Raw genomic sequence first — 21,890 nt, 5'->3', positions numbered from 1 at the left:
AGAGATGGAGAGATAGGGAAAGTAGCAGCAGCAGCAGCAGCAGCAGCAGCAGGAGGAGGCGGTTAAAAGTAGAGGGACAGGTAAAGCACCCATTAACGACGGCTTTGGGGAGAGGAGTGGAGGAGGAAGAGGAGGAGGAGGGCGAAAAAGAGAACCGCAAATAGGGAAGAAGGGAGAGAAAGCGAAACAGCGCAATATGAAGAAAAAACGACGCCTTCAAGACGCAACGCCCAGGCCTCCCAGCACGATCCTTTTGCGCTCACTTCTCCTTCGCTTGTTTTTTTCTTTTCCGTGTTGCAGACCAGATGAAAACCGATTATACTACGTCCCACTTGTTGGTCGCAGAACAGACGCGAGAGCCGTGTATCCCGGTAAGGCTCTTCGAGGCAGCGCTGTCGTTGCACGGAGAGAGCGAGAAAAAAAAGTGAGGGAGGAAGAGGGGGGAGGAGAGGTGGACAGCTGGCACAGGAAGACGCGAGAGGAAGTGGGTCACCCGACAATCAAGAGCGAACAGACCACACGTACAACGGCAACGCACGCACACCAACGCACGAGACACGGCAGACGAGGGAGGGGAAAAAAGACGAAGAACACAGGGCGACGATGAGGATCGGAAGCGAGAGCGCGGGAGATAGAGAAAGAGAGCGAAAGCACTTCACGCAAAAGAGGAAGCTACACGCATACACGTGTTCAGAGAGACGGGGAGGGGGAGCTGAGAAAACGTGAGAAGGCGCAAAGAGCGAAGGCGTCAACGGGAAGCAAGTGCGTCGACCGATGGATGCAGAAGTCGAGCAGTGCAGATGGTGGTGTTCGTATTGGGGACACACACAGAGACACAAACGGAAGGACGAAGAGGAAAACGGCGTCGCGATCAGGACCTGGAACAATGACCGAAACCAGCACCAGAACTACCAAAAATCACAGCCGAATCCTTCGAGGGCAGAGCAGCCAACCAACGTAAAGCGTCAAAACGTCAAAACGAGAACGAAGCGGTGCTCGCACAACCGAGAACAGAGAGAGGGAGAGAAACAACAAAAGGAGAGGGGCTTGGGTGGGGGGTTAGGGTGGGGGCACGCTGTCCAAAGAGACTAGTGTCGCGGAACAATGGCAGATGCGCGGGCGTCACAGAGAACGCCAGCGAGTAGAAAACACTGTAAGACAACGTTCGACAACACCACACACACACACACACACGCACACGCACACGCAGAGACCCAAGCAATGCAAGCCAGCACCAGCAGCGGCGAATGAGACGGAGCAGAAATAACCAGAAAAAAAGAGGAGTTGACTCAAGAGAGAGAGAGAGAGAGAGGTGCCAGGGAAAAGATAAACTAAACGCTCGACCAGAATGAGTAGAGAACGCGTCAAAAGGAAAAGGAGAGAGAGAGAGAGAGACGGAGGAAAGAGCTAATGGACACGACTCCGAAAAGCCAACAACGACGCAGTAGTGACACACACCTACGCAGACACCAACGTGTCGGTAGTGAGTGAGCAACAGAGCGAAAACAAATGAAGGAAAGCTTGCTTTCCGTTGGCGGTTCAGTGCGGAGGCAGAGGGAGCGTAGCAAAAGAGCGCCAAAAAGAGAATCACAGCAACGGACCGACAAAGAGAAGAAAACAGAAGCAAAGTGGGGAGACGCGAGACGAGTCCACCGATAGCTCGCGATAAATAAAACGAGAAACGCGTGGACGAACGAACACAAACAACGTTCCCAAAGGTCAACCAATCGCGAAGCACAGCAGCCACACATACACACACGTGCAGAAGTAAAAGAGAGGAGGGAGACACACGCGCACGGGCGCACCAATTATGACACGACTCACAAACAGCGTGACGCAGCAGCCACAGCGGAAGACACGGAGACGTAAACCGTGAAAACGAAGGAGCACCACAACATACAACGCAAAACAGAGGAAGAGTATCAGCAGAACAATACACAGAAAGGGGGTAAGAGGAGGTTGGGGGTGGGGAGGGCAGGGCAAAGGTGACGAAGAAGAGTCACCCCCGCGAAAACAAAATGAAAAAACTCCGAGCAAGCAAATGCACTCAGCGAAAGCGACAGAGAGAGAGAGAGAGAGAGATGCGCGAATCACCGATCCTCCCGACTCTCGCGCGCGCGACGTCTCTCGTCAAAACGACTCTCGACTCAGCCGTGTTGCTTTCCACTCACCTAACTTGCTTGATTCACATAAGCAGATATACAGGGTGTGCCCACAAACGCACGAACCGCCTCGAATCGATGACCAGCAGAGATAGGGAGGGCAGGGCGGAGCACACTAAAAAAGAAAATCTCACCACAATCCACAAACAATGAAGTTAAAGATGGACAACAAATCGAACAACAAAAAAGGAGGAGAAACAAGAGTACCACAGACACACGCCGAATGGGCGTGCGACGAATACAACCGAAGAGATGGAAAAAATTTTTGTTGCTTCTAAAAGACCAAAAGGAACGAAGGTGAAGCCTAATCTTCAGCTAAGCGACCATCGCCTCTGTTGGCTGCCAGTTTCTTTGCTGTTTTACGATATCCGTGTGCCTGTGGCGTTGCAGAGGTAAGCGAAAAAAAGGAGGTGGGGGCAAGGGATCGTTTAGATCTGCTTACGTGCACAACACGAAGCACAAAAAACAGCAAGAAAGAAAGAAAGAGAGGGGGGGGGCAGATCAGGTTTGAAGAAGAAATGCGAGAAAGCCACGAAAGGCGGAGCGCAGAAACCTCGGCTAGAAGGAAAAGGTGGGGGGAAAAAAGGAAGAGAAAATGTGGAGCGGACAGTGATGCGATTGCGGTTGCTGCTGTCGCTCTGGAAGCGGCCGCGTTCTGTGATCTGCCGTTCTGTTGTGGTTTGCTTTCCCTTTGGTGTTTGTGTTTATTTGTTTTATTTTTCCTTCCGTCCGTGGCGCTTTCACTGACCCGCACGCACACGCGAACAGAGCCGTGACTACACTACTGATGTCCGCGGTTTCAGCTGCTGCGCAGGCCCAAAGTGATCGCCAGCAGTGTTAGCGAGCGCCAATCGAAAATGCAGGAGCACGATGCGAATGTGTGTGGAGGAGCGCAGTTGAGAGGGCCGATGTTGCCGAGAGGAAGAGCAGAAAGCAAAGAAATGCGACGGGGTTGCAGAGGAGCAGCGAAGAAACAGGATGTTGGACAAGCGGCTAGTATCGTGAAAGCATCAGGTTCGGCACACTAGAGGCCGTGAGGAAGGCACACGGCACGCGGCACAGCGCTGCGAGCGAGGAGGAAAAGGGGAGACAAAGTATGAAGAGGGAGTGCTCCCTTGCCGTCGGAAATACATCCAGCTAAAAGGAGCGTGAGCACTTCGGCAACGAAAACGCAGCACGTCGCACTTTCTGCTCTCGAGCGACTGCCGGCACTCTGACTTGCATACCCTCACCTTGACAGCTGACCGATGCCGCAGCGTGCCGACGTGAGCCAATGCACGAGATCCTCCATGCGCACAAACGGAACCTACGGAGCATGGCGGAACATTGCAGGTGCCGCAGAGTATCCGCCCGGGCCGTCTTTGTTCAATTTGCATCCTTCTCGTACAATCAGAAAAAGACGAAAACACCGCAGCCGCAGTTCACACAGGAGTGGAAGACGAAGAAGCCGGCCAGGGGAGATCGTGCAAGGGAGGTAGTACAGCGTCGAACAGCGGCAGAGGACACGCAAGCAGAAGGCAGCGGCACGCATCCACCAGTACGTCACAAAGCAGCGCCGCAACAAGCGCTAGACGCACCGTGGCCACCCGGAAGTATGCATAGAGAGACACAATGCACGCTGGTGAGCTCCGCTTTCGTCACTCATGTCCATGTATTCGCTTCGGAGATGGCTGCCACCTGTCCCGCTCCACTGCCTCATCCCCAACTCTACACAGCCTGCACACACACACACACACACACACACTACTGGTACCCGCCACGGTCACCATTGCCGCCTTCTCTCTCTCGATTGATCGATCGATCCATCGATTGATCAATCGATCGCTTGCCTTTCGCTTTTCAGCTACTTGGAACGCTGAAAGTCACCAGCTAACAAACGCCGAGAGACAAACACACGCGGGCACCAACGCACAGAAACATGAACAAACACACGCGGGCACGTACACATACACAAGCGCGAAGCAAAAAAAAAAAGGAAAGACGTTGTGAGGAGATGACTGTCCTCAACACACCCGAGCGGAAGCAACAGAGGGCAGAAGCAGCGGCGCACATCTCTTTGCGCCATCCACGCAAAACCTGAGCGGCAGCGCGCGGGGTGCACAGACGCACGCACACGCACACACGCACACACGCATCATTTGCACGCGCGCACGTGTGTTCACGCAAGGGAGTCTTCGCCGCCACCTCGACGCTGCCTGAAAACAAGAGGAATGACGAGAGCACAACAAAAAGGAAGGCGGATGCCGAGGCAGAGTCGTCAACGCAGTAGGTCAGGCAAACAACCGGCCTGCTCGACACGCCTTATCCCCGGGCAAAGGCGTACAAGAGACACACACAGACACGCTCACAGTGTACATGACAGCATGGCCAGATGGTCACACGTTTCCTACCGTCTTCTTCAGTCATCTACCTTTTTCTACTTCCACATCTTCTTCAACGACACGTTCTTGTCCTGGTCCTTGTGCATCACCTTGGCAACAGCGAGCACAAAGTCCTCGTGCGTGATGTGCACGCGGCGCTCGCGTAGAGCAAACATGCCTGCCTCGGTGCACACCGCCTTCAGCTCGGCGCCAGAGCAGTTGGACGTTTTCTTGGCAATGTCTTTGAGGTCGATGCCGCGCGTCAGATTCATCTTGCGCGAGTGGATCTTTAGAATCTCAAAGCGGGCCGCTTCGTCCGGGGCGGGAAACTCGATCTTACGGTCAATGCGACCAGGACGCAGCAGCGCCTCGTCAAGGATGTCCATGCGGTTGGTTGCCATAATCACTTTGATGTTTTTGGAGGCCTCAAAGCCATCCAGCTGGTTCAGGAGCTCAAGCATGGTACGCTGCACCTCACTGTCACCGTTCTCGCCTGACTCCAAGCGCGAGGAGCCGATGGAGTCGATTTCATCCATGAAAATGATGGAGGGGCTGTGCTCACGCGCCATAACGAACAACTCACGCACCATGCGAGCACCCTCGCCGATGTACTTCTGCACCAGCTCCGCGCCACTGACACGGATAAAGGTGCAGTCGGTGTGGTGTGCCACCGCACGCGCAAGCAGCGTCTTTCCAGTGCCAGGCGGGCCATACAGAAGCACACCCTTCGGCTGCTCAATGCCAAGAGCCTCGAACAGCTTTGGGTGCTTCACGGGGAGCTCGATCACTTCCTTGATCTCCTTCACCTGGCGCGATAGGCCGCCGATCTCGTCATAGGTCGACTCCTTGCCAGCCTTCTCAACCTTCATGAGCGACACGAGCGGATCGACCTTCGTGGGCAGAATGTAGTGGATCGCTGAGGTGCCGCTGCGCAGGGCGACGCGGGCGTTGGGGGTCAAGTCCTTGAAGTCCACCGACTTGTCCACATCCACCACCATCTTTCCCTGCCCAGAACCGGCCTTCACCAACACCTTGTTCTTGCCCATTACTCTGACAACGTCCACGACCAGGGAGCCGGATTCCTGCAGCATTTGCACCTCCTCCTTGAGGTGGCGGACACGGCGGTTAAGGTCATTGCGCTGGGCTTCGAGGCGCTCGAAATTATCGAGGGTTCGCTTCTGCGTTGCGCGCAGCTCGTGGATCTTCTGAAGAAAGTAGTCAGAGACGGCGGTGTTGGTCCCCGGCGCCGTTGACGACGACGACGACGGCACGGCAACGGCAGCGAGCATGGCCGGATGTATGCGAGGGAGTGTTGGCGACAAAGAAACGAGAACACAGCCAAGATGGGGCAAAAATGATGACGGTCTACCAGAACCCCCTCCAAAAGAAAAACACCAAGTAGCCGCTGAGTGCGGATATCTGACGAGCGGAAAGCCGGCGAATCGACGGCGCGCGCGGCTACTTGTCGGTTCAAAGGTGCGACAGCGGAATGCCTAACAAGGCGCGGCTTTGTATGAATGCGCGTGCACGTTTTGATAGATGAGAAGAGCGCCGTGAGGGAGAAAACAAAGCCCGTCTGTGTGTCGCGGATGTCGTTCCTCGAAAGCTGCGCGTAGTCACACACTCACAGAGATGTGCGCACAGCGGCAAAGGATGTGGCGATGTGGACGACGACGGTGAGCGGGAGATAGAGAAGCGCAAAACTCGATGAGAAGGGGGAGAGATAATACAGCGTTCTCCTTCTTGTATGAGTAGATGCGCATGCGTTTGTTTGAGTTTCGTGGATGTGCAGGCAGGTGCCGCCGGATTTTTTGACACACACACACACACACACACACGCGTTGGAGGTTCAATAGACGAGAAGACGAGTGGCGGAATGTGGAGAGTAGAGTACGGTGTGAACGAGAAAGGTCAGCAGCCCCTTCCCCACTTCGGCACCGTAGAACCACTACAAAGGTTCCACATGACGGAATGGCAGTCCTGCCGGTCGCACAATACTCTTGCACCATCCGTTGCGGTGCACGCTGGCAAGAGAGTCGCCGCAGGAGTGTTAGCAACTAAATGTGTGTGTGTGTGTGTGTGTGTGTGTGTGTGTGTGTTTTATAATGTCCAAGAGACTCATGAAACTTGTCTGGGGGGTTTCCGCATCGTTTCGCGCCCCGCAAAGAGCAGGGTGCCTGCACTGGCCGCGAGTGATACAACGCGACAGCACAAGCACTGAGAAAAGGGCACCTCAGACCCTTTTCGCTCACCGCTGCTGCAAGACAGTTCGTGGTAGGGCCGCGCTTCTGCAGTTCCGCAAACTGCGCACAGCTTGCTTTGACTATTTCATTCTTCGGACGTGGAGTAGGGGCGGGGTGGGGGCAATCTTCTGCGGATGGAAACGAATAAAATTTCAAAACGTGTTGCTCCGCGGTGTTGGTGAGGGGAGTGAGGGGAAGGAGGCAGGGCCTTCCTGTCATCTGCCGATGCGCGTATCACACAAAGAAGGAACATGCTCCAGTGATTCGGCGTACAAAAAACAACACAAAGCAAGCAAACACCAACACGCCAGTGAATCTCGAGCATCTACTACAATCTAGCAAACGGAAAACACATACACACACACGCATACAAAGCACGACAAGATTTGTGTGTGGAATCGACAGGGTGAAAGAAGAGGCGACGTGACTGTGGGTCTCACGAGAACCGGAATCTAGCAAACGTACAGCCAGGGCGCGGCAACACCGTAAAAGAACAGCCATCAAGACAAGCGCGATACACAAACACAAGGTCGTCTTCACATGCCTTAACATAAATGAATGGCAAAGTAAGGCCTTGCGGTATCCGTGTGGCGGGAGGGGACGAGAGGGGCGTCGGCACTGTCTGAGTACCACAACATGGGTGAGGAGCAGGCAAAGCCGCCGATGCTGAGGGAGGGGGGGGGCGCTGTGCGCTGACTGATCTAAGAAGTGCAGGAGAACACACAAAAAAAATGTAGCAATGGAGAAGCGCAGAACAACAAAAAGAAAGAGAAGCGCAGTGCGAGGGGAAACATCACGCTGACGAAGGCGAATAACTGGAAGGGGAGTGGGCAGAGAAAACGAGAGGAGAGGAGAGGACTGCGTGGGTGCCCACAAGAGGCATTCGCCTTTCTCCCTCGCCCTCGTCATTTGCGACCGTTCCGTTGCCTCAGCTCTGAAAACACACGAAAAGGAACATGAAGAGGAGTATGGAGGTTGGGAGGGGGACAGAGGCGGCTTTCGAAAGGGAACACACGATCTAGGTCAGCTCAAAGGGAGAGGGCAAGGTATTCAAAGGAGGAGAGGCGGGGTGGTGGTGGTGGTGAGGATGTGGTGAGAATAAAGTCATAATAAGCTGAGAAGACGCAAGGCAACGGCAGCGCGGAAAACGCCAGTCCACTGCATGCGGGCGTTCAGACACACCGGGCGTGGGAAGAGGGGGAGAAGGAGCTGATCAGGGCCCCCGCCTGCACGTATGGAGAGAGACACGCAAGATAAAAAAGAACAAAAACAAGAGCGAAAAGAAGCGGCACCCTGGCACACACACACACACACACATACATATATGTATATATATATACATAAAACAAAAGCGACAGTGGCTGTGAGAGAGTGAGAGGCACACCGGCATGAGCCTGTGGCCGAGGGAAGCGCACGAGTAAGTGCAAGATGATTCTCGAGCGCGTTGCTGGTGTTGTCGATGGGGCAAACAACTCGCTCTCTACGGCTTGTGTGATGGCTGCGGCATCACGTTTGTTGGGAGTGGTGTCAACAACTGCGAGCCGGAGCCGACGGAACACACCACTGCGCCGCCGTGGTGGCCTTGAGAGAGTGTGCCAGGCACCCCCCAAAGGCCCATCGACGTGCTCTGCGACGCCGGCGTCACGTAGCTGATGCTGCTCACCTGACTCCACGAAGCCGGATCGTCGTTGCGGGTGCGGTCTTGTTGATGCTGCTGATCCTGCGTCGACTGGATCCCGTGCACGGTGCTACGCACGTGCGAGGAGGACACAGATGAGCAGGGAGCCACTGCCGTCCCAAGAGCTCGCGCCGGAGCCGGAATGAGGTCATCCATCGTGTTTGGCGAAGCCGGAAGAAGATGCTGCAGTCGCATGCGACGCTGCTCCTCGCGCCTCTGCCTCTTCACTGCCTCCTCATCGCCGTCGCCATCCTCCTCTAGGTTCTCGAAAGGAGTCGCTAAGCTCATACGGGCGACCCTATCGGGTACAAGATAACTTGCATCGCGTGCGTCGCTGATACCTCCGGTAACTAGCGTGTCGGCATGCCTTTCCTGCGTGTCTGTCGCTTGCATTTCGTCAAGGCAGCGTTTTCGGGAGCGGAGCAGCTGCAGCCCACTGGGGATGCGACTGCTACACAACTCAAGATGGCCACTATCGCCAAACACCGAAGCCCACCGCATGCCACTGCTGCTCAGGCCCCCGGCGCCTCTACCCAGGAGACCAACTTCAGTAGAGCCACCAGCGCCTTGAGCAACTGAAGCCTCGTTGCAAGCGCCCCGTCGAGCAGCGCCGTCCGCGACAAAGCGCACCGCAGGGATCAGCGTCGGCGAGCCGCCACCGCTGACCCTCTCGACAAGCTCCTCCTCTTCAAACGCCAGTCGCTTTGGGGTAGGAGAGGTGTGGATAGAGATGTGCGCCAGCCGCGCGGCAACCGCCTCGGCCGTAGTTGTGGAGGCTGGGTATTCAGACTCACGCAGCTGCCCCGGCACTTGCACCCACACGCCCCGTCCCTGCGGGGTGGCGGCACACATGTGGTCGCGCCACTCTGCAGGTATCCCCAAGCGGGCACGGCAGCCGCTGCCGATATTGGCACACAGAGATGCCCCGAAGTGGTGAGAGTTGGTCTCCGACGCTGCTGCGCGGTACACGAGTTCGACACCTGCAGACACTCCATTAGCGGCGCGACCGTGCGCTTGCAGGTTGGCCGCGTTGTTGGGAGACCCAAGATCGCTTCGCGGAGGCGTGCCGCTGTTGGACCGGGCATAGCCCTTGCGCGGTGCAGCCTCCAAGCCGACAAAGGAATCGTTCGATTCCGTGGCCGCAATGTCTCCGGTTGCCGGTATCACGTTCGACCGCGTCACCTCACGGTTGTCGTTGTGGGTTTCCTCTTCGGCGCTCCCCACAGGCGCACCGCTCAACAGCACCGCGTTGTCCTGGCCGCCACCGGAAAGGTCGATCTGGGAGGCCGAAAAAGACGCCGGCAGCGGTGCTGGCTGCCACACAATGGGTGGCGAGGACGCAAATACGCCTCTGCCGTTTGTCAGGTGGTCACCACAATGCGAGGTCGGGGCGCCGAGCAGCGTCTCTTCCTCTGTCGCCCTTGTGCCATGGGAACACTGCAGCGGCATCTGCACCTCGGCAGAGATGCGCCAGACTTGTGTCGCACAACCGATCAACGACTCCTTGTCCTCCTCATCCTCCCCTTGAATGGCACCCCAATTGCAGTGCACGTCAGAGTCCGTGTCGCGACAGCGCAGCGTGGTCGGGCGGCCAATAGACCAGTTCGTCGGCACAGCAGGGCTGTGCCCACTGGAGGAAACCGAAAGACGCGTGAGCTGTGGGACGGAGGTGGAGGTGGCACACGGCTGCGTGGTGTACGTGTGCATGAGAAAGACATCGTTGCTTTCGCAAGCGGGCAGATCATCAACGCCGTCGCGGCGCTCCGGAAGCGTACGGCCTTGCTCATCCGCCGTCGAGAGCGCTGTCGTAGACAACGCCGAGTGTAACGGCACTGTCGGGCGTGCAGCCGAAACGGCGGACGGCGAGCCACACACATTCACACCGGCGGGTGACACACCACTCAATACGGTGGTGGGTCGGCCGATGCTCTGCCCTGCTCCTCCACTGCTGATGCCGTACCCGACTGAGCAGCGAGCTGGTGCGACGGATCGATAGGCACTTGGACACGAGAGAGACCGAGTGCGACGCACCACGGGGGCATCCGCGATGGATGGCGTGAATGAGCATGGCGACTGCTGCAGGGGAGCAGCGGATGCATGGGCGGTGCGCAGTGAGGCGGAAAAGGGATGCGCGTTTGCTAGCTCCGCGCACTGCCTCATCCGAGACTGACACACCGTTCGCGGTGTGCAAGGACTAGCACCGTCATCCTGGGCCCCTGGCCGCGTGAGATGCCCCACGTCGGTGCGCGGCGCATGCCGTACACCCTCCTCGTCAGCATACATATAGGCCACCTCCTCCGCTGCATAGGGTGCGCCTCCGTCATGCTGGGCCGTTGGCGTCTGTGCCTCCGGGCACCACCGCAGGCTTCGGAATTGGAAGCGCTGCGGCTCCGGTGTCCTTGGTTGCGGGAACCGAGCTGATCCACGTGAGTCGTCCATGTGCGAGCACGCCGACGCAGCGACTGGTCCCATTCAAGATGGCAAGTGTGCGATAGCGGCCACAGTACAAGGCCGACGCGTGAAGGGCCGCGGCGCGAATGGCAGCTGCCGCCTTCCTTTCCTCTGCTGGTATCTGCGCAGATCACAAACCGCCGTGGGATGTTTCCAGTACGACACCCATCCCCTTCGCCACAATCAGCAACTAGATACAAAAAAAAAAGCGAGACTACGCTACCCTCGCTATGAGCTCTGCCAGTTCCCTTCGATTAGATAGCGTGACGGGGCCAGACATGCACACGCATAGGCTTTTCCCCTCGTAAGCCTCCGAAAACCCTATGCGACCTGCAGACGAGGTGGCGTGACCTTCGAGACAAGAGAAGTTTGCGATTCCTCTCAGAGCGCAGCGGCACAAAAAAAAAGCTTCGCTCTCTCTTCTCTGGCCGTGGCGACGCGCGCAGTGCGGCCAGCTGTGGTGGAGATAACTCCCTTCGTGTGGGGCTGGGAGCAGTCGACGAGCTGGAGAGAAAGCGATGGCGAGGTGAGAGAAAGCGATGGCGAGCTACGAAATAAAAAAACATCCGACAGGTTTGTTGTCGCATACTGAATCTCGCCGCGAGGAATGGACGAGATGCAGGTCTTTTCAAGCGCATCGTCCCCGGGCGATGAGACAGCGTGTGACGATGGGCATTCATCAGTGTCTTTCGATGATCTACAGCAGAGGCGGAAGACAACGTTGTTTTCTTCGCTGCTCTTCCTTCTTCGTCGCCGAGGCCACCTGCACCCTCGCTGTGACACAGACAGGGATGATGCACGTCACCAGGACCACCTTTTAGGCATCCTTTGCCGACAGCATCCGCGAGCCAACGACGCAGGTGCGGACTCTGCGCGCACAGGTGCCTTGACGCCCCCGCCTTTCATCTTTTTCACGCACTGGAGTGTCGCTAAATGGCAAAACAACAGTACAGAACAGGCATATGACGAAGGGAAAACAAACAGTTGCGTGAGAAAACAGCCGCAAGGCTGTCATGAGGCGTGCGGACAATGATTGACGGGGGAAAGCAAGCAAGACGATGGCAGCAACGCATAGGAGAGGAAAGGGGTGGGGGTCAACGGAGACCACCACACCAATCCTTTCACAGAAGGAAAGGAAACCCGCACAACGACATAAGCAGCCGATGCCGCAGAAAGCTGAGCTGGCGAAGAAAGCAAAAACAGAATGAAGGGCACACACACACACACACACGCACACACAAACGCTCACGCAAACACATCCGTCCACTAATATACAGGCACATAGATCCCCCAGTCGTTGCCTTCGCGGTCTGCGCAGGTGGGAGGCAACCAACGCGACCACAAAGCAAAGTAAGTGTACCACTCTAGATAGACACACACACGCACACATTTACTCCACCACACAGGCGCTACCCCCCCGTCATTGTCATCTACTACGTACCGTGCCAGCCCTCTTTGCACAAAGGCTTCATGGGTAGCTCTGGTTAGATTCTATGCGATGGACACGGTAGGGGGAGCTATGTCAAACAGCAGCTTTTCGCGGAAGGAGTTCAGCTTCATGCCGTCTTCGACACGAGCTGACTCCGTTGGGGACTTGCGACCCTTGCGCGACGAGGCTCGCAAGCCAGCGCCGTTCTGACGGCGACTAATCAGCGTGCCAGACCGCTTTCCCACAGATGATTGCGGCCGCTCCCACTCCCCTGCGCCCTCGTTCGTGGGGTAGTCATCGCGCTGCTCGGCCGCACTCCTGATCTTCTTCGCCTTTCTTGCGCTGCACTTCTTAGAGGGCGTGAAAGAGTCCCTTGCTTGGCCAGAGAAAGAGTCAGAAGTGTTGTCAAATCCCTTCTGCAGCGCCCAAGCTGCCGCCTCCTCGTGGCCAGCCTGCTGCGGCTGCTGAGAGCGGGTGCCAGACTGGTTTTTGGGTGGATTTCGGTTGCGCAGTTCGACCGCGGCGCCGCCGGCGGCCATGTCCTCGCTGCCTTTGCAGTGTGCATTCTCTCGGGCACACTGCCGCCTACGCCATTCCTCGAGGGCGCGCAGAGTCGCCTCGCGATGGAGCCGCCGCTCCTCCTCTGTGGGTGGAACGTATTTGAAGCGGTCTGGTATCCGCTTTGCCACATCTGGCACGTACTCGGTCGTCATGTTGCTCGACATAGAAGACATGCACGCGAGGCGCCGGGCAGAGGAGGAGGAGGAGTTGTACATGTTGTACAGCGCCTCAGCGTAGCGAATGTGCGGGGCATCGAGGGCGGCGCGGGGCACACCACCACGGAGATACTCTTCCTCCACCGCCCGTGGCAGCGGAGAGTTCTGCCGAGTGCGAGACGACACGGAAGACATCCGCCACGATCCATCTCTGGGACGCGCAGATGCCCGACTGTGTGCTGAAGCGTTGCGCCTCGCCTCCAACGAGCGCGGCGACGCGCTCTGACTCTGCCTTGTATCATAACCCTGTGAAACGGATGTGTTAGAGTGAGTGTGCGCCACCCTGTACTGCGCCTCCAGGGCATTGATGCGACTTTGGCGGTACTCCTGCACGACGGAGGTGACGTGCGCGTACGGGTCGTTGTGCTTCGATGGGATTCGCGGGGTGGAGCTGCAGCTGCTGCGGCCAGGGCGGATCGGCTCGCGCGAGCTGCCGGCTCCGGCTGCGTTTCGAGCCACAACACCGTGCGATATGCTGCGCGTCGGCTGAGACTGGTGCTGCTGCGGTTTCTGCTCGCGAGGGGTGTCACGGATGGCGCGGCCTTGGTGCGGTTCGCTAAGCTGCAATGGCTCGTCGATCGACCCGCACGCTGTGATCGCCCTCAAGGCCCGGTGGCCAGAGTTACTCTGCGCCGACACTTCGCGCGGCCCAGCCAGCGACCCTCTCTCCTCACTGCGCGAAGAAAGCTGCTGCACCACGCCGTCTTGCGCCGTTACTCCCGCGTATGCCAGTTCCGCGTTCGTGGGGACCGCCCGGGTGCTACGAGACGAGTGACGTGCCGAGCCGGTGTACGAGTCGCTTTCGGGCCGGTGAGTCATTAGCCTCGGGTGCAAGTTGATCTCCGGCATCACAGCGCCGTTGCTGCTCACCGCACTCATAGCATCGTAGCTGCTCATCGTAACGCTATCTAAGAAACAGCGTCAAGCAAAGCTACCGCAATGGCGGCCACCCGAGGGGGAGGGTGGGGAGGGAGGGAGGGAGGGAGGGTGAAGCTCCGCCCTTCGTGTGAGCTAGACAAAATGAAAACGGTCCGCTTTGTGCGCTCCTCCTCACGATAACTCGAAAGTCGATTCAGAAAGCGCTACGAGAAGAAGAGCCACTCGCTGGAAATTGCCAGTCGTCACTGTCTCTCTGCAATCGACCCTCTTCTCCGTGTGTTAGTCGTTCCGGCCCAGCAAGGGAAAAGGGCTCCGCGGACGGATCTGACGCAAGCGGAGGCGCACGCAAAGATAAAATGCCGCGCGAACCCCAAAAGTAAAAAAACATGTGACACGCTAACGTTGCGATGGCCGGCGAGAAGCTTGCTCCTCCCCCCTCCCCCTTTCCGTGGTCGGCGTTAGATATATAGTCTGATGATGGCGCGTAGAAGCGGTATCCAGGCGGACTTTGCAACTCAACGTACACATCAGAGCGAGGATGTATGGATGGGGTGCGTGTGTACGATTACGGGCATGCGGTGACAGCCGGGTTGGGGCCCGTAAGCATGGTGGGCGCAGAGGAAAAATCGCGGGACGAGAGAGAGAGAAAGCAGCACAGCACCGTCCAAGCACGAACAAGACGGAAAAGAAAAGCATGAGTGGCCCTTGGCGATCGCAGAAGTCTACGTGGGGGGGTAGGGCGCATGCCATTCCTTCACATAACGCATCCCACATCTGTGCTCCGGCGGTGCACCGGCTCCGTTACTTTAAGGAATAAACAGCAAACACGGTGCTAGAGCTTTCAAAAGATACGTGAGAAGGTGCGAAGAAAACACGGGGCCCAGCTGAGAAGCTGAAAGCAGGGCCATCCGCGTGTGTGTGGCACATGTGGCACAGCGCGCGATACACACGCGCGCACACACGAGCATGCGCATATACTAAAGCGCCGCACGCAAGTTTTTTCCTCTTTTTCTCGGTGGAGAGAACTATGAGTGACATCAAAGCGGTGAAGCACATTAACACACTACGCAGACCATGTAGAACCTCATCATACGCACCCACCCACACACACACACACACAGACAGGATTGAGGGAGAGGGGCACACGCAAACCCAGTAAGGGAGGAGGCAAGCACAGAGGTACGATGTACATGACAGACTTCACTTGTGCGGCACCCCAGGAGACAAAGAACAAGCGAGTGGAGAAGAGAAAGAGGGCCTTCTAACGAAAAAAGCACAAGTATGCGCACAGATATGTACAACGAAAGAGTATGTGTGGTTATGTGTGTGTGTGTGTGTGCGCGCGCCCAACAGCAACAAAATACACAATACCACTGCTTGGCTCGACGACGCATTGGGCCGTGAAGGACGCCTCCGTGACACCATGCATTGATGGAGGGCGAAGGGTGAGGAAAGGAAGGGGGCGGAAAAGCAGATGGACGAAGCAACGCGCCTCGACCAGCGCGTTGAATTGTGTCACTGTTATTCCCTCCTCCCTTCTCCTCCCGCTAACCAGACACCATCATCAAACTGTACTCCACACACTGCCTCCCTGTGCGAAAGAGCCCGCTGGTCTGGAAGAGGCCTTTACACCTTCTTGACGAGTCAAGGCGGAGTACGTGCGGTGGGTAGAGGACAGCAAGGAGAACACAATCGTGAGCGACGACACACCCCGAAACAAAAAATAAAGGAATGCCCAAACCGACACACATGCCCGAAAGGGAGCGGCGCCACAGCAAAACAAAGACGGCTGTCGGAGCAAACCGAGAGTGAGGAGACGGCGGCGCAATGAAGCCCCTCACGTCAGGAAACACCAACGAAGACAACTCATGAAACGGAAGGAGAGCGAAAACGCGCACTGTGTGGAATCGAGCGGAAAAAAGATGATGCTCATAGAAAACGCAATCGACGAGGGACGAGCCGAGAGCACGCCATTGACACACACACACAGACACACAGACACAACACGTATATTTATATATATGTACGTGCAGTACACCAGGTGGCCCGTGCAAGACCGCGTGCTTGTGGGAGAAACAGGCGGAAAGAGAGAAGGCAGCAAACATGAGACAGCTTGAGCGGGACAAAGAGAGGAGAGAAAGCCAAAGGTGCACCCGTCACGGCAGCGGACCCTCAAGAGAGGCGCGGTTCACTCAGCATGGGCAGTTCGTCACAGAGCGTCCACAGAATGCGAACGCCAAACAGAAAGAGACAACTTGGGCATAAAAGCAAGCGCTCTGGCGGGTGATCTGAGCACTACAAGCGGTGCACCGCCTCCGCTGACGCCTCCCCTGCATCGAGTCTCCCGTTCGCGCTGCTGCCCTTCTTCCTATCCGCCCATGCGCTGCGTCCCGGGGAGTTGCCGCGTGAGCGGACAGAAGGGCTCGCACCGCGGCTGGAGTAAACGTTGATGTGGTCGTCGGTATGGTCATCACCGACTTTGCTACTCTGCTTCCATGGCGCGAGTGCCGCCTCCCGCTCACGGCGCAGCGCGTCGGCGCGCTGCCGCACGAGCTCCCACTCTTCGGGGACGAAGGGGAGCGAGGGCACCGGACCGACGTATTCCGTCTCGGGACCAAATCGCTTGATCAGCGTCTGCATCCACTGGGGCAGGGACACCGGCCAGCACCCGGACACCACGTCTCGCTCGCACAAATCGTAGTGGAACGACACCAGGTCTCGCGCGTTGTGCGACCGCAAGTATGCGCCGATGCGCCGCTCATAGTAGTGCACGTAGTCCGGTACCACCTTCGACATGCTGTTGTGGCCGCCCAGTCGCAGTGACTCAGGAACGTGCTCAAAGGCCGGCAGTGTTAGCCGCAGCGTGACGTGGCCAACGATGCAGCGTTGGTTAACCGCAGGGGAACAACGAGCACGGTTGGACAGCTTGGCTGGAATAGCTGGTGCGACGATCGGCACACGGAGCGTGTCGCCGATCTTGTACAGCGGCCTCGTCAAGAGCGCACGCAGGGACAAGCGCACGACACCAATTTCGCCTCTATACGGGGTGCTCCACTTGTACGGCACCGACGCGGTGGTCAAGGACCACGACGTGCTACCGGGCTGCCGGTTGCTGCCACTCGCATTCGCCAGCCCGACCTGGTGGCGGGACGGTGCCCGCTCCGAGCCGTGGACGCTGTGCCGGAAAGATTGCCCTGGGGAGCCCACGTAGCTGTAACTGTTGTTCGCGCCTCCGAGGCAGCGCTTGCCATCCTCTTCGCGATGGCTGCTGTGCTGAGCCTCAGGGATATTCTGGTAGTGGTTAGAGTACAATGAGACGGTGGACCCGCCGTTACGGTGTGGGTCCGACTGCCGCTGCCCTTGCTGCATAATGCGCATCTTCGACGGACGCCCCATGTGCTCCTCCTCCGGCTGCGTGGTGCTCCGGAGTCGGCCGCGGTTCTGGGGGAACCTTATGTAGCTGTGAAGATTGTTCTCGCCGCCCACGTAGTAGGAGTCCGCCGTGGCGTCTGAGTCGGTATCGGCCGCGTCGTAGTGATAGGCGCCCTTACGACCCTCACCGAATGCGCCGCCACTAGCAACGCTCCCAGTCGGAACCAGCACTGCGCCTGATGCACCCTCGTTGCCGTGAACGCCAATCAGGCGCAACTCCAGGGCTGGCGCGCCCTTGGCATACGCTGCGGATCTCGACATGGCGCCATTGCGACCGCTGATAGCGCTGTCAAGCTTTGCGGGGATGTCGAGGCGGATCTGGGTGTAGAGCTGCCGCTGATGCAGCGCGTCGTTCGCAAACCCCGTCCGCTTGCGCGATTCTTGACGCTCGCTACCGTAGGCCGCCTCCACCGCGACCCCACCCTGTGCCTCTTGCGCCTTGCCCGTCTCTGTCGCGAGATCCACGGATTCGATGTTCACGTAGACGGTGCCCAAGATCGGCCTCGGCGACAGTTCTGTGCGGAGCTCGTCGTGAGCGCTTTTCAACGACGTGCACTGTGCAATCATGGGCTGCACCCTTGGCAACTCGCTCGGCCTCATCTTGGCAATCAGCGACGTCACGTCCTCTGTGACCGCCTCCTGCGCCGATACGCCCGTCCGCCCCGACTCGTCGTCCAGCTTGTACTCTGTGACGGTGGTCTCCGGAAAGGCATTGGACTGCAACTCCAGGCCCAGTATGCCGACAGGCGAGGCAGCAGCGGTGTCGTGGCGTGCCAGTGACGCGCCCGGCAATTGCTCCTGCCGAGCGGCCACGGTGTCGTTTGAGTTTGGCATGCGATTTCCCTTCAACTTTACAATGTTGCCCCGGGTGTCAGATGTGCATGACGCCGAGCAGCGACGGCTTTCGCCACCGCTGCCAGACGCCGATGCCTTCGCCGGCTGGAAAAAGGGCACCCACAGCACGTTCTTCTCTCCGCGCACGAGGTTCGCCAAGGCTACCTCGGCCTCGCCAAGCACCGCTGTCTTTCGAAGCGCACGGTGCTGAGCGATCTTGAAGGTCATGACAGCCTGCGGGGCATCTTTCAGCCGGACCGTCGCCTCGTTGTTGTCTTTGATACCTATGGTAACCACTGTCGACCCTCTCACATCTCCGGTGCGAAGAATCGGCTCGTTATTAAGGTACACCTTCACATAGAAATCTACAGCAGGCTTAAAGGCCTTGACGCCGAGGATCTTGACAGTCATCGGCGCCACCGCCACGTCGCTGCTGTGCTGCTTTGCCTCATCCTCGACGACGCGCTCGGCCTTACCGGGCGGCGCCGTGTCAAGCATGTATGGCACGCGGTGCAGCTTCTCTGGTGAGCTGCGCTGCATAATGGCCTCCAACCGCTGCATGTGTACACTAGAGGCGAAACTGGTGCATTCCTCCGCAGCGACTGCCAACGCGCCAGTGAGTCCGAAGTCCTCTGCCAACAGCTCCACCGTCAGCTCGCCCTGCACGTGAGCAGCGCGCTTCGTCGCCGCGGAGACGAGGTGAAGCGTGCGCACGACTCGGCCCTGGCGAGGAAGGTTGGCAACGCCCAAGCACACCCGACTTATCTCGCGCTCTCCGCCATCATCCTCTGCGACGATCATAACTTCGACAGCGTCGTGGGCAGGGTCGTACACTTGCACTCTAAAGGAGTCTTTAAACGTTGCGACGCCGTTGCGGACGGTGACAAGTCCTGTACGTACGGTCGTCGGCCCGGCAGTAATGCGCGCGTAGCACCGCGGCTGCAGCCCGCCGTCAGCGATTATGTGGCGCGCCTCTCGCACGCTGACCTGAAGCCGCCTCGGCTTCTGTTCGGGACCGACAGTGCGAGCCCACGCCTGCATATACACCTCTTCGTTGTCAATGCTGCCCATAATGGCGTCAAGGCGGTGCAGGTCGTCACGAAGGTAACACCACAAGTGCGCCAGCACGCGTTCGCGCAGCCGAGCCTCCTGCTTGGCGGACATTCGGTACGGACTGCTGTACTTCTCGGTCTGCAGTGTCAGTGTCACCTGTCCCCCGTTCGAGGCATCGCCAGTTTCGGCAGCGCGCACGAGCATCAGCGTCACTTCCTTCGCCTTCCCGGCCTGCACGTTCGTGAGCCCAGCGACGGCCTCCCCAAGCTTGCGGCCGTTGCCAAACACGGTCACGCTCAGTGTGTCCACCCCCGGATTAACGAAGACAAGGTTGAATTCCTGATTGATGGTGGCGCAGCGGCGGTACGGCACCGTCTTCGACCGCCGCTCCACGCGGCCGTCCCCAACCACCACGTAGATATCGGAGGCCCGAGTCGGACCCCCGGCTTCGTCCGTCAAGCCTTCGACGCGCCGCACCGTCACGCGCACCGGCACAGGCTCGATTGTGCGGGCCCGGTAGAACGCGCGTAGCTGAGACAGCGCCTCGGGGCCTTTGTTCACATACGCAGACGTCATCCAGTCCAGTCGGTGCAGCTCCTGCGGAGCGTACTGGGTCAGTGTGTCGTGGATGGCGGCAGAGCACGCCGCCTCCTCCTCCTCTGTCGCCACATCGTCGTAGCCGAAGTCGGCAGAGTAGATGCTCACCAGCACCTCGCCCTGTTCGTACGCCTGCGAGGTGCCGGGGTGTCGCACCAGCGGCACCCACACCTTCCGCTCCACCTGCCACGCTAAGTTGTGCAGCGCCAGCACGCACTCCGCCACCTTCTTGTCCCGTTGCGTGCCGCTCCCGCGCGAGGTGTTCACTGAGCTGGCCGCCACCAGTGTGCACACGAGCGCGTCGTGCTCTGGATCGGCCGACGAGAACATGAATTCGTCGTAGAAGACGGGGTTGTAGCTGCCCTTGTCTGCAATGCCAGAGTGGACGCGTTCCGTCACGGTGTGCACGGCAAAGTAGACCGCAGGTGGAGGACGGCAAGACGCCTTTAGATCGGCAAAAACCCCTCGACACTTGTGCAGACGAACCCGAAAGTGGTACGGCTCCGCTGCAGCGGCTGCGGCAGCACAGTTCGTCTCCGTCTCCTCCACATCGATGTTCTCATGCGCATGCACGTCTGCAGAGAAGCGTTGACGGCCGTGGCTGCCACCGCGCCCCGCTGGAGGAGCCTCCGTGTGCCCCACACCGTGATCACACTCGTAGCGCCCGCCACTTCGGCGACGGCGTGTCGGTGTTTGGTAGTCCTCTAGCGTCGAGATATCGACTGGGGCCTTCACTATGCGGGACGAGCGTGATGGATGAGCACCAGCGGCGTGCCTGCGCGTCGCAGAGTTCGACGTCGCGTTGCCGCTGAGGGTGAGGCCGCCGCGATTGGCTGCGCTAACGTAGTGACTGTCAGGGTCAGCGGCGAGAGCACCGAACTGCGGCCTCCGCCGCGCACTGTCGCCCGTTATTTCGAGGGCGCTCTGATTCGTCCGTGGAGCGCGGTCAATGCCGTCATACGCCAGTCGAGGGTACTCCTGCCGAGCACCTCCACTGCAACTTTGTGTGCGTCCGCCACTGCCTTTCGGCACGTGTTCCTGGTGCGACGGCGAGCGCTCCGCAGCCGCGGGTACATGATTCGCTGTAACGATATAGGTTGTCACCTCCTCCCTGGTTTCGACCACCTCGTAGCAGGGCTTGCCCTTTTCCTGCCTGGTGCGGCACGTGGAGCGCGTGGGTGATCTTGAAGCCGGATCTGCTGTAACAGTCCCAGTTCGCCGCGGCTGTGACGATATGCTGCGGCGAGTGCTTGGCATCTGATCAAAGAAGGACGTGCAGGAGCTAATACAAGTAAAAGAAAAGTGCGTCCTCAGCCTCAAATCGGGGATTGTGCTTCTGTGCGGAGTTGTGTCTTCTTTGAGAGGGTGAGTGGGGAGGGGGATCGCAAATGCGGCTGACGATGAGAGAGGCGAGAGCGAACAACGAAGAGGACATGAAAGACAATATATTTGAAAAAAAAAAGAAAAATGATAATGGCGCGAGAGTGTGTCGTGTGTCCACCTACAAAACGGTGGGCGTGGATCGGGGGTGTGCGCGTAGACTTGGTTGGGTGTGTATGCACAGGCAGAGCGGAAGTGCTACAGAGAAGAGCTGAGCAAAAATGAGAGGACTGAAACGGTGAAGCACACACACACACACACACACACAAAACACAAAGCAAGACGATGAGGGAAAAGCCGAGTATAAACAAAGATAAAAAACAATAATATTACAACTCCACCGTCAAAACAAATGGGTGAGAGGAAGGCGATATTCCGGGGTCCTTGTCTGTATGTATGTATTACCAGGGGAAAAGACGACTGATGGAAGGCAAGCACCTAGGAATGTCACGCACTCTTGAAGGCGCGGTATGCGACGAAAACGCAACAACCAAAAAGCAAACGACAAAAAAAGAGGAGGAGGTGAAGCAAGAGCAGCGATGGTGCAGCGACTACACCTGCGGATGCCGATTCCAGGACGCCGTTCTTGTGCACGTTCGTTCAGTGTTTTCGGTCA

At 58.0% G+C, this 21,890-nt stretch overlaps 4 protein-coding genes across 4 annotated transcripts; all 4 read right to left on the bottom strand.

The window, feature by feature from the left end:
- Positions 1 to 4,578: 4,578 nt before the first annotated feature.
- On the bottom strand, positions 4,579 to 5,811 carry RPT6 (proteasome regulatory ATPase subunit; the record flags this gene model as incomplete). Its single annotated transcript, XM_001686968.1, has 1 exon — positions 4,579 to 5,811. The coding sequence occupies one exon, from the start codon at positions 5,809 to 5,811 to the stop codon at positions 4,579 to 4,581; it is 1,233 nt and encodes a 410-aa protein (XP_001687020.1).
- A 2,434-nt stretch (positions 5,812 to 8,245) lies between these two features.
- Positions 8,246 to 10,915, bottom strand: LMJF_36_4350 (conserved hypothetical protein; the record flags this gene model as incomplete). Its single annotated transcript, XM_001686967.1, has 1 exon — positions 8,246 to 10,915. One exon carries the CDS (start codon positions 10,913 to 10,915, stop codon positions 8,246 to 8,248), a length of 2,670 nt encoding a protein of 889 aa, XP_001687019.1.
- Positions 10,916 to 12,385: 1,470 nt separating this feature from the next.
- On the bottom strand, positions 12,386 to 13,996 carry LMJF_36_4340 (hypothetical protein; the record flags this gene model as incomplete). The annotated part of the gene is made up of 1 exon (XM_001686966.1): positions 12,386 to 13,996. One exon carries the CDS (start codon positions 13,994 to 13,996, stop codon positions 12,386 to 12,388), a length of 1,611 nt encoding a protein of 536 aa, XP_001687018.1.
- Positions 13,997 to 16,273: 2,277 nt separating this feature from the next.
- LMJF_36_4330 (conserved hypothetical protein) lies at positions 16,274 to 21,151 on the bottom strand (the record flags this gene model as incomplete). The annotated part of the gene is made up of 1 exon (XM_001686965.1): positions 16,274 to 21,151. One exon carries the CDS (start codon positions 21,149 to 21,151, stop codon positions 16,274 to 16,276), a length of 4,878 nt encoding a protein of 1,625 aa, XP_001687017.1.
- Positions 21,152 to 21,890: the final 739 nt, after the last annotated feature.

Source organism: Leishmania major, chromosome 36 (genome assembly GCF_000002725.2).
Source record: "Leishmania major strain Friedlin complete genome, chromosome 36".
In the NCBI taxonomy this organism is placed as follows: Eukaryota; Euglenozoa; class Kinetoplastea; order Trypanosomatida; family Trypanosomatidae; genus Leishmania; species Leishmania major.
The sequence above is the reverse complement of the archived record's forward strand: the minus strand, read 5'-3'. Positions and strand labels throughout refer to the sequence as shown.